Source organism: Ursus americanus, chromosome 22 (genome assembly GCF_024610735.1).
Source record: "Ursus americanus isolate L20-20 chromosome 22, mUrsAme1.1.p, whole genome shotgun sequence".
NCBI classification, from domain to species: domain Eukaryota; kingdom Metazoa; phylum Chordata; class Mammalia; order Carnivora; family Ursidae; genus Ursus; species Ursus americanus.
The window spans coordinates 43,085,286-43,097,811 of record NC_142148.1 but is presented as its reverse complement, the minus strand read 5'-3'; the positions used below and the strand labels follow the sequence as shown (position 1 = coordinate 43,097,811).

The window sequence follows — 12,526 nt, the reverse complement described above, 5'->3', positions numbered from 1 at the left end:
TCAGAGAGAATGCCAGGGTGCTGCTGCAAGAAGCTTGGGGCCCATCTGGTCTATCCCCTGGCTTTTTTTTTTTTTTTTTTTTTTGTAGAGAAGGAAAAGAAGTGGAGGGCATGTGGCATTTCCACAGCTAAGGGGGAATACAGTTTCTCCAGAGACGCAGGAGAGTTAAAGCACCACCTTCCAGCTGCAAAATGCCTCCTTGCTATTGCTTGCTCTCCTTGCAGTCTAGGACAGGAAACAAGTTGGGCTGGTTTGAAACTTGCCTGGGCAACCAGCACCACCTGGTTCGCCTGCCCTTGCAGGATTCCTGCCTGTCTCATGACTTGCAAGCAAAACCCACTCCGTGAATCTCACCCTCACACTGCACCAGGCTGCCTCAACCCATTTCCTGGGAAAGAGGGGAAAGCTAATAATGAGGCTGGCCTCCGAGGTGCCAGGCATCAGTGTCATTTTTGTAGTGATTATATTCTATTGCCTTTGCTAGTAAACAATTGCAGCCTCCAAGAGCTAAGATGAGGTTGGAGTGACCTCCCCCAGCCTACCACCCCCACGCTGACCTCCGCACTCCCATTCTCCCAATAAAGACCAGTCCCTTACGACTTAGTGCGATACAAACACAACACTTCAATGCTTAACAAGCATTGTCTATTGTATATTGTCCCCCACTTTTCTCAGTTATTTACAACCACATCCAAACTCCAACACACTGGCTCACATTTTAGGCTAATGGCTATGGTAAGCGCTGGGTTTTTTTTTTCTGACCTGAGAACGCAAAATGAGTCCATCCTCTTTAGGGCGCCCCTTTAAACCTTCTGGAGACTGACACGGGCTACACTGAATTCTATTTTGCACGCGGAGGATCCTGCTGCGTTATTGTTTCCATCACTGTGAGTAGGTGGATACGACAGATAGAACTTTAGGTTTCCGGGTTCTGGTGCCAGGAGGTATTGAGAGGGTGTAAAGTTCAAGTGCCTTCAAAGTGATTAAAATAAACAGGCAACTGGTTCCTAGGCCACTCCCACCTCCTACAGACAGCTTCATTGGGAGAGGCCACCACACTCCCAGTTCCCAAACTTCTGAGAAGCCACCGAGATGGCAGTCCTCGTAGTTGCTAGGGTCCACTTAGCCCCCATCTGACGCCCGGCACCTGATTGTCTCTGTCACCTGTGGGCTTCGCTGGGTTCCAATCCATTCTTCAGGCTGACATCTGTCTGCACCATCTCCTGTTTCAGTTCTCCGATCTCCGACACGATTGTGTCAATGAGCTATTCAAAGACAAAAATAGTGTGACGTCAGGCAGTGGAAGAGGCGTGCCCAGAGCCCAGGGAGCTTCAGCGGCTTCAATAGGAGCACAGAGAAGACCACCTTTTTTTTTTTTTAATCCCGGCTGTGTGAATTTCCTCTACCCAGAGGAAAAAAATGAGGGTGGGAGCAGCTTTTTCTAAAAAAAAAAAAAGAGGAAGAACTTAGGTTTCGGTACTGCCCTAAGAAAAAGGATATGACACCCAGTTTGGTTTCTCAACATGAATACAAAGAGGAATAAACAAATCCTGGTAAAACCAGGCCTCCACATTCATTTTGTCAAAGTCAAAACTCAAGAGGAATTCCCTGAATTAAAGTTTATACAATCATTGTTCTGGCTCAGAAATAAGCATACTTGTTTTTGTTTTTTTAAAGATTTTATTTATTTGAGAGAGAGGGAGAGCACGAGTGGGGGCGGGGTGGGTGGAGAGGTACAGAGGGAGAGAGAGAAGCAGACTCCCCACTGAGCAGGGAGCCTGATAAGGGCTCAATCCCAGGACCCTGAGGTCATGACCTGAGCCGAAGGCAGATGCTTAGCCATCTGAGCCACCCAGATGCTCCAGAAATAAGAATATTTAAAAGACACACATAGCTTACAATCAATTTCCAGACATTAAGCTTACTCATCCTATTCTTTGCTTTTTATTTATTTATTTTTTTATAAAGAAGACTGCTTAGGGAAAGGGAAGAGAGAGGGCTACATGGGGTGGGGAGTGGGTGAACCAGAGGGGAATGCAGAGGGAGATGTACCCTCATCTTGCAGAAGGCTCATGCGTGCTTGTATCCTCTACCCACACACCTGGGAAGAGGCTACATCTGCCCCTGAAGGCTGGTCTAAACTCTTGAACCCACCTAATCATTCAGCCAACAGAATCCTTCCTGGAGCTAACTAGGCACTCTATGTGTAGAGCCCTTGTTCTCAAAGTGTGTCATTGCTCACTAATTCTAAAAAAAATATATAGTTATTTTTTACATAAGTGTTACTTATGTCATTGTGTAATAGATTTATTATTGTTTCAAAATAAGTATTTTTTAAAAATTTCTCCATTTTATTTCCTAATACAGCAAGCATCTGTAGCTATAACCCACATGAACATAAGCTCTTTGGGGTCCTCCATAATTTTTAATAGGATAAAGGGATCCTAGGGCTATAAAGTTTGATAATCACTATTCTAGCTAAAGATAAGTGTTGTCTTGTCTCAAGCAGATTTATCCCACCCAAGCGCTGGCAGAAACTTCATCTGAGCTTACAGGCTGTTCTAAACTGTTGACCCCATCTATTCATTCATTAATTCAACAAACCTTTACGGGCACCCACTTCATGTCAGGTGCTATAAGCATGGAGTGAGGTGGACAGTTCTCATGGAGATGATATTCCAATGGAGCACAGACCACAGCCTTGAGCACTGAGAAGAGCCAGGATGAGAACAGAACAGGGTGATGCTGTAGGGGGCAGTTAAGCGGCCACCACTCTAGGTAGGATGGGATGGTGAGGGTGGATCTTTGAGGAAGTGATGGAGCTCTGAATGACAAGGGGGGGCCATGAAAAGATCAAGGGAAGATCCCTCCATACAGAGAAAGTCCCAGAGGCTGGGGAGGCACGTGGCAGGAGAGGCAGGCAGACACCAGAGCTCATTGGCATTCTAGATCACAGTACCCGTACAGTTGAGTTTTCTACATTAAGAACCATCAAAGGGCTTTAGGAGGGGAAGACATTTTCTTTGTTTTATGTTCTAAAAAGATCACTTTGGCTGCTGGTTAGAGATGGTTTGTAAGGGCAAGAGGAGAAGCAGCAAGACCAGTCTGGAGGCAACTGCAAGGATGTAGGCAAGAGTGGTCCAGGTGGCTTGGACCAAGATGGTAGCAGAGGAATTAGAAAGAAGGGGAGAAATACAAGAACAATTTACACAGAAATTGATAGAAGTTGATGGACTTGATGTAGGAATGGTAGGAAGAGAAGGATCAAGCACAACTCCTAAGTTCTTGACTTGATTATCAGATAGATAGATGGCTGTGTCCTTGACTGACACGGGGAAGGGTTAGGTTTGAGGAAGAAATCAAGTTGGATATTGGGTCAGTTATGTCTTGATTTTCTTATTGGCCATCAAATAAATTTGGGAAGTGGTTTTTGACATTTAGTATGGAGATATTTATACATTTGGAAGTCACTGGCATATGTGCTGGCATTCCAAAGCCCTGTGAAAGGGAGAGATTAACTGAGGGGAAAGTGGAGATGGAGAAGGGGTCCCTGAAAATAGCTTTGCATGCTCCCAATGCTCGGAGGTCAGAAGAAGGGAGGCCAGCCAAGTCCTCCATGCTTGATCCATCTCTGTTGTGTGTGCCTGGGATGCAAGCTGTAGGCAAACATTCTAGAAGCACTGGGGACTTGGAAGAGAAAATGACCAGGAGATCCCTTTTATACATATCCCGCTGGCAAAAATGTACAAGTCTGACAATATTTGAAAATGTGGGAAAACACCCCCAAATGCTGCTAGAGGAATATTATTTGTAGAGCTCACTTTGAAGAGCAATTTGGTAACGTCTTATAGAGTTAGAGACACACAGACCTCCTAGATATGCACTCTAGAGAAATCCAGGCACATGGGTGCAAGGAGACCTTTATAAGAATATTTGCTGCATCATTATTTGTAAGAAAACCAAATTATAAGCACTTAAATGTCCATCAATAATAGAATGGGTAAACTGAGGTATGTAGCAGTTAAAATTAATGAACCAGAGCTATCGGTATCAACACACATATAAACAGAAATGCTCAAAAACTTCTCACGAAAGCAAAAAAAAAAAAAAAAAAGCTTGAAAAGGGTTATATCCAGTATATAAGGTTTAAAACCATTCAAATCTGTACAATACTATAGTGTTTACAAATATACACATAGGTAGACAACTCCAATGTGTGATATGGGGGTTATAATCTTTTTCTTTTTTTAATAATTTTTTATTATGTTATGTTAGTCACCATACAGTATATCTTTATGGGGGTTATAATCTTAATCCAGGATAGTGGTTACCCCTGGAGGAGAATGGATGAAGATGTTCACAGGTCAAGGGGCTCAACCACCCATGAGACTTTATTTCTTAAAATGAAATGGCAAAATGATGATTTGACAGAGTTCCATGACATGTGTTTAGTAGTATGTGTGATTTTCTGTATGTTTATTCCTAATCAAGATTATTAGGAAAATAAAAGGGGTGCTATGTCTGAAAATGGAAGGAGGTGGAAGGACTGAGAAGGGGGGAGCAAGTGGGGTGAGGGAAGGCAGTCTGAGTGTCTGTGCTGAAGGCCTCCCAATCTGGGCTGGGTCACCCGCCCATTCTGGGCCACAGCTATGGTCCTGGGCAGGAGAGCCACACACAGGAGCGTCACCCACAGCCTCGGGCAAACCTAGGAGAAAAAGTTCCCATCCCCAGCAAGGAGACAGGTCATGAGGCACAATCAGCCTCTCCACACCCTCAGTCACCTTGACAGCCACCATTATTAATGTGAACATAAACATAGCCTTCCCCAGGAGATGCCTTTGATCTTCTCTGGCCAGAGTGTTTCTCCTCACACTGGTCTTGCTGACACCTTCAGTAGTATCTCAAGACCTCCACATGCCACACCTGCTTCCTTCTGTACCTAACCTAACACAAAGAACCTAGAAGTTGTGGTTCTTACGCAGGAGCACTCGGATGGCAAATCATGAACAGCACCATTTATCTGTAATGCAGAAGGGTAGTGCAGTGACGCCTAAGACACAGAGGTGGATGAGGACAGAGGGCCCACCTGGCTGCATGACTGAGACCCTTCCCAGCCGGCTGAGGGTCTTGCCACCCCTCCACCTCTCCCCATCTCTCCCCTCCGTTCTGCCCCTGCTTGCCCACCTGACGGCACAGACTCTCTGAATAATTGGTTGTTCCACCCACCAGGCCCCTCCACCCGCAAAAGTCATCCCCAAACATCTGCTCCTCCCTGAGGTCTGCCCTGGTGTCAATGATTGGATTTGAGATGTTTCTCAAATTCTCCCAGATACACTCGTGTTTGTTTGTGTTTTTGATACCTGTAGATGTTTGATGGAACTTTTATGCTCTTAATGCTCTTTATCTTTGAGGATAAACAGAGATAATCTGCCATCCACGGGGGGGGTGGGGGGGGGGTGGGGGGGGGTGGGGGGGGTGTAGCTTTAAGCTAAGCTTTCTCATGTTAAAGACAATAGCAGTTTCAACTAAGTGCTTTATCAAAGTCGCAATCGAAATGTCGCCAAATCCACTTACACAGCTGAAGACCCCACCATATCCCTGTAGCTGTCCAGAATTCCTACAAAACAGGGAAGGGACTGCTTAAGCATCTGCCTATTTTGTCTTCCCTATTTGTCTTCCCAGGATGTGTGTGGACAGTTGGGAAGATGGTCACGGGGCCAAGTGCAATTATTCAGTGCAATCAGAGCAAGACAGGACACCAGGGTGCAGGGCACCAAATTAGTGAGACAGTGGTTCTACCAAAAACACAGTGTCTGTATCATTTCCAGAAAAGTACAAGTCATGAGGAAGGCCCCAAACCAGGAAACAGACACGGACAAGCACTGGGCATCACAGAGTCCGCTCTGATAAAGCCAGGGCATCGTCTGTGTTTGCTACCTCCTGCAGGCAAACAGAGGTGGTGTGCTGACCTTCCCATGCAGGGACAGAGCAGGCTGCTGTGCGCAACAGGAAAGAGGAAGGCAAGCCCTGTGTTGGGTCTCTGGGCCCCTTCCTCATTCTACTCAGAAACCTCTGTTCACCCTCCTCCCTCATCTATGAGCATTTGTGCATGACAAAGCGCAGGGAGCCTGAACTGTTCACCTGGGTGATTTTCATGCCAGCTGGCATCCAGGCCAAGGGCAGGAGCAGCGTTCAGGAAGGCCTAGGTTCTTTCCCTCTGAGATCACACCCAGCGCACGGCCTGGGCAAGGCTGGGCCTGCAGCGTCCCAGGCTAGAGCCGGAGTCTACACTAATTTGTACCACTTTGCAATCATTCTGGTAATCTCCCCATAGGCGGGAACCTCCTTTGAGGGGCCACACAGCCAGCAGCAGCTTTGTACACTTTCAAGAATGTCTGGTCGCAGCAACTGCCTGGTGGTTTGGCAGCATGGACCAGTGGAGAGGGCACCAGCTTTGGGCTCAGAAAGACCTGCCTTCAAATCCCACCTGATCCCCGCCCACCGTTGGTTGTGTCCTGAACCTTGTTATTAATTGTGAGCCTTGCCATGAAAAAGAATGATACTAGAAAACACTTCAAATAGACGCAGACACCTCCCAGCCTGGAAAGAGGCCATTTCATTACTCGGGGCAAACCTGGTCTACCTGGGCAGACCAGTGTTTGTGGCATCCAATCTTCCTTTGCTGCCTAGAAGTCTCTAATCTCAACATCTGCCCACTAGACGCCCCTTTTCCCTGACCGGGGACAGAGGTCTTGATGCCATCCCTGCTCGCATGGGAGGCTGGAGGGAGGGAAAAGGGAGGGACTCTAAATCTTGTGTTCTTTCTTTTAAGGTTAGATAAAGGAGAAAAAAAATCTCTTGAAGGCCAAGTGGAATTAAAAGGAGAAAGTGTTTACAGAGCAAGTTCTGATACAGCACTCTTCAAATGGCAAGTCGAACTCAGGAATGTTATCTTGGTTTGAAAAGGGGATGTGTTGCTGATATGGGGAAGCCTTGAAACCTAGGGTGTGGGAAAAGTCAAGTGTTTAGCTCTCAGCACTGGAATTCCTATTCTCCTGGTGCATCATCTTGGCCTTGGGGTGTGATGGGCCTTTACAGCCCCATCAGCCCCGTGGGATTAGACCTACCTCCAGGTCACGAAAAACCACATCACCCAAACAATCCCTCTTCTGTCTGCTTCTGTTGAGCTGGGGGAGCCTTATGATCTGGTGGGTACATCCCATGTTTGGGGCTCTTCTAAAGTAGTCTGGAAAAAAAGGGGTTTCTCATCCACCTTCAGACGATCTTTGCCCCCAGGAACTGTCAGCATGGAAACAAACAAAATAATGAAGGCTTCTTCCTTCCACTTGCAGAAGAGGGTCTAGAAAATGATGGTGGGGCATCCCAAAACCCTGTAATTTTTTGGCTTTCTAAACTTTGTGTGCCACATCCCCCGAGGGTGTTTGCATTTATATTTTTGAAATTTTAATTGCAAACAAAAAACATGAATACATCCTCATTGAAAAACATAAATTGTCGTTAAATCTAATCTCCCTTGGCCATCACCCATAATCCTTTTCACCTACCCAGAGGTAACCACTATTAACAGTTTTGTGCACACCATTCTCGAACGGTATCGTCCTGTGCTTTTTCTACCCAATGTAATTGTACTGATGTATTGTCCTGTGGTTCCCTTCTTTTACTCAATGAAATGTGGGATTTGTTCACATTGATACATGAAGCCCTAGCTCATTCATTTTTTTAACATTTAAAAAAATTTATTTAAATTCAATTAACATATAGTATATTAGTTTCAGATGTAGAGTTAGGTGATTCATCAGTTGCATGTAACATCCAGTGCTCATTACATCACATGCCCTCCTTAATGTCCATCACCCAGTTACCCCATCCCCCTACCCACCTCCCCTCCAGCAACCCTCAGTTTGTTTCCTATGATTAAGAGTCTCTTATGATTTGTCTCCCTCTCTGATTTTGTCTTGTTTTATTTTTCCCTCCCTTCCCCTATCCTCCTCTGTTTTGTTTCTTAAATTCCACATATCAGTGAAATCATATGGTATTTGTCTTTCTCTGATTGACCTATTTCGCTTAGCATAATACCCTCTAGTTCCATTCACGTCATTGCAAATGACAAGACTTCATGTTTTTGATGGCTGAGTAGTATTCCATTGTGTGTGTGTGTGTGTGTGTGTGTGTGTGTGTGTGTGTGTGTGTGTATATATGTATATATACACCACATCTTTATCCATTCATCTGTCAATGGTTATCTGGGCTCTTTCCATAGTTTGGCTATTGTGGATATTGCTGCTATAATCATCAGGGTGCAGGTGCCCCTTCGGGTCATTACATCTGTATCTTTGGGGTAAATACCTAATAGTGCAATTGCTGGGTCATAGGGTAGCTCTATTTTCAACTTTTTGAGGAACCTCCATACTGTTTTCCAGAGTGCCTGCACCAACTTGCATTCCCACCAACAGTGTAAGAGGGATCCCCTTTCTCTGCATCCTCGCCAACATCTGTCATTTCCTGACTTGTTCATTTTAGCCGTTCTGCCTAGTTCATTCATTTTAAGTGGGAATGGTTTTCCACCCTAGGGATATACCACATGGGGATATACACAGGGATATACCATGTATCCATTCTATTTTGACAGACACTTAGGTCATTTTCATTGTTTTGCTGTCACAAGCAGTACTGTGTTAAACTCCCTTGTGTACCGTGTGAAACCTCGCAGAAAATGCTGAGCTCCATTTACTTAAGAGGTTATGAGGTGGCGCTACGTGGCTCTCCAGGTGGCTGTGCCAAACTCTACTGCCTCCACCATCTTTAAAGTGTCCTCTCACTTGTCAGTGTTTGATTTTATCAAACTTTTAAGCTTTGGCCAATCTGATGAGTATATGTGGCTTCTTATTGTTTTACTGTGCTTTGCTCAGATTATATTTTTGTTGTTCATTCGTATTTCTTCCTTTGAGGAATTGCCTGTTCATTTATCTGATGCCCATTTTGGGGTTTCTTGGTTTTTCTCATTAAACTGCACAAGTTGTGGATATGCATCTCTTGTCTCAAATATTTAAAAGATTTTCTCTCATACTGTTTTTTGTTTGTTTTTTAATTTCCTTAAGCTTTTAATGTTGATAGAATCAAAATTTTTCATTATGGCTCTTGTTTATTGAGCCTTATCTAGGAAGACCTTTCCTTTATTTTTTTTAAGATTTATTTATTTATTTGAGAGAGAGAGAGAGAGAGCAGGGGAAGGGGTAAAGAGAGGGAGAGGGAGAGAGAGAATCCCATGTAGACTACACACTGAGTATGGAGCCCGATGTGGTGCTCAATCCCAGGACCCCAAGATCATGACCTGAGCTGAAATCAAGAGTTGGAAGCTTAACGGACTAAGCCACCCAGGTGCCCCTAGGAAGACATTTCTTATCTTGAAATTGTAAAGTTTCCTCCCTTTTCTGCTGAGACTTACATATAGTTTTGCCTATTTACATATAACGTATTTATTTATAAGTAGGCCTTTCATTCATCTGGAATATAATTTTATGTGTGGTATGAAGTCAGGACAAGGAGGGGAGGGATAACTCTAATAATGCCCACACTAGGTTCCCCAAAACCCTAAACCCTGCACTCTGAGATGCCAAATCTGTCTCAAGGTGTCTTCTGCAGGCCAAGGAATGTGCCAGAGGGCCACCACTTTCAAACATGCCCAAAGGCTGGGGATGGCCTGTGAGGCAGGAGATTGAACTCTGCCCTTGATTTTTTTTTCCAAATGGAGAGCAAGTGAACCCAACAGCATTTTTGCAATAGTCCATCTTAGCCCTGCTGATTCAAAGCATCCCCTAATCACAGTCAGAACCTTCCTATTTACTAAAAACAACATTCACTATCTTTTTATTCCATTTTCTACTTTGGAGTTAAGAAAAAAAAGTACCTCCACATACTTACACAGAGAAAAAGTTAATACGCAACCCACCCTGTACCCTCCTCTGAGTAAAGTGAAACAAATGGCTTGTTGTGAATAACTTTCTGTTTTTAGCTCAAAGCAGAAAAGAGTAGTGTTAAAAATAGAAATACTAGGTCCCAAATGGAGTCACTTGTGCAAAGCCCCATGTTGCAAACCAGGACTTAATGCCTAACCTATCTGCAGTTCCAGCCTCTCCCAGGAGTGGTATTTTAAACCAGTCTGCAATTTCCTAATCAATACAGGTAACGTAAATGGAAGGACAGACCCTGGTCCTTCCCCCAGAGGAAGGTGACCAGCCTGAAACAAACCTTTCTTTTATTTATGACTTCCTTGTCCCTACTCCCTTCTGCCTATGCACGTCTTCCATTTTGTACTGCTCCCTAGAACTCCTTTCTATTTGTCGGACAAGGCACTGCCCCATTCAGAAACTACTGGCCAATTAGACCTTCAAGTTTACTCAGGTGAATTGTGTTTCCTAAACATCAGTATTTAGAGGAAACAAACACAAGTGAACAAATCTAATATTTAAAAGCAGAATGTGGCTAAATGACTGGCTTGGAATTCCTTCGGCTCTGTAGCTTCAAGCAGTGTGTCCTGGAATAAATCATTTGACTCCTTAAATTTCCTCATCTGTGAACTGAGACCATACTGAGGGCTGCTTCTCAGGCCTGTTTAAGAGTGCATTGAGATGATGCAGACAAAGTCCACAGCAGATGTGCATTTTTAATATTTGCTGGCGGGGAGTGGGCTTACCAAGTTACATTGCCCACCCATAACATAAAAATCAGAGGTCTGGTTCAGAGGGTACTAGAAATACAGAGTGGGATTAAGGTAGCAGGATGTGTTGGCTGATTGTATCTGTTGGGGGACATAGGTCCTTGTACAATGCCCATGAGAAAGATCTCCACATGCTATGTCCCTAGAGGCACATCAATTCGATAGGGCTTTTTGGGGCCCAATATGCATGAATATTCTTAAAGCCAATAGAAACATTTGAAATTAGGAGATTTCCAGAAAATTCAGGACCTGGTGTCCTTTGTGTGCATTGGTAACTTCTGGGTACACCTCAAGATGTTGATGGACCAGGTTTTCATAGCTTTTAGCCTCTTGGAGCTTCCTCAGATCTGAAAACCCCTGCAAACATCAGGCAGCACAGTGGCCTCTCCCAAGACCAGTGTTTCCACCAGAGAGGGCCCCTAATGCTTCCCAAGAGTGGTCAGGAGAAGAAAACCTGGCCCTATACAGCCAGTCCCAAGGCCCTGGTCAAAGCACAGCTTTCAGGTAGCCAGAACCTGCTTTGTCTGGTGTACAGAGACCAGTCAGTCAGTCCCTCAAAGTCAGTCCTTGACCAGTAACAGATGGGTGCTGAGGTATAAATGCCCCAGTTCCCTCTCCTCTGGCGGAGACAGCTGAGAAGACCTATACTGTCCCCAAGATCCCTTTAAGATGGAGCCAAAGTTATCTTCAAGGGGACTTTGCTTGAAGTTGGACCCTTGTCTGCCCTCCTTCCCTGCCCCACTCCACTATGGGTTTCTCTTGGGAGCCCTTCCTGATAAGCCACTTTCATAAAAATCTTTAGCTCTGCACCTATTTCTGGGGAACCTGACTTAAGACAGCCCCCAACCTTCACTCATGGCTCTCCTCTTTCACTGTTTGAGGTGGATGGTCCTGCCTGTGGGTTATTCCTAGAGCCAGAGGCTCACTCACATGCCCCTACCTGGATGTAACTCCCAGAGTAGGAACCATGTCTTTTTGCTCCCTGCTATAAGCTTGGAGCTCAGGCCAGTCCCTGGCACACACGAGTTGTTGAATGAATGAGTGCTCTTCCTCCTCTGCCTTCCTCTTGGTAACTTCCCTGTTCATTTTCCTCCTAGATCAGGGCTAAATCAGGACGCAGAGTGGGCGGAGCTCCAGCCAGTCCATGAGAGGCTCATCTGGACATGGTGGGGAAGTCACTGACATGGTGGTAGCCACTGAAGGGCAGTGCTCAAGATTTTTCAACTATTTACCACCAACAACCATGTATGTGGCTGCACACTGGAGTACACTCTCTTCCAATCCACTGTTAAGCTCTCACAGAGCAAAAGCCTCTGCTTTAAAACACAGTCCCTCTAATGACTAAGGTGTAAACCTCTTCCACTGACCTGTAAGAGAGGGCCAAATTGGCTCTGACTCACCAGACCATCAACACCAATTACACCCAGGCTGTGAGGGCCCGGGAGGACCGCGTTGGCATAGATGCTACTCATTCTGTGCAACTTCCAGAGGCTGAGCCCAGAGTTTTTTGAGTTTTGTTTTTCAACATATTTGAAATGATTCTTCAAACACTGATATAACTTTAAATTTAGTGTATCCTTGGAAGGGGGAAGTTTTAAGAGACACACAGTGTCTGTAGTTCAATATATGAAACATGGAAGCAACTTATATGGCTGCATCTTGAGCAGTCATTCTGCTGAGGTCCTAATTTACTTGGTTAGTTGTCTGAGGCTGGTATTGTGTTATATTCTGCAATGACTTGGAAGTCACAGATTATCACCATATCACCACTCGCGGCTTTGAATTTTA

General features: G+C 44.9%; 1 protein-coding gene across 10 annotated transcripts in view; it reads right to left on the bottom strand.

Moving 5' to 3' along the window:
- The window catches only part of RIN2 (Ras and Rab interactor 2), a 239,755-nt gene that overhangs the window by 60,794 nt on the left and 166,435 nt on the right, over positions 1-12,526 (bottom strand). For 9 of the 10 annotated variants that reach the window (XM_045809820.2, XM_045809811.2, XM_045809827.2 and 6 more), the window contains one exon: positions 1,165-1,265. In XM_045809820.2, coding sequence (XP_045665776.2) covers positions 1,165-1,265 — 101 coding nt within the window. Of the gene's footprint in view, positions 1-762; positions 1,266-12,526 lie in introns of those variants that run through there. The other variant, XM_045809865.2, reaches the window with a different exon arrangement.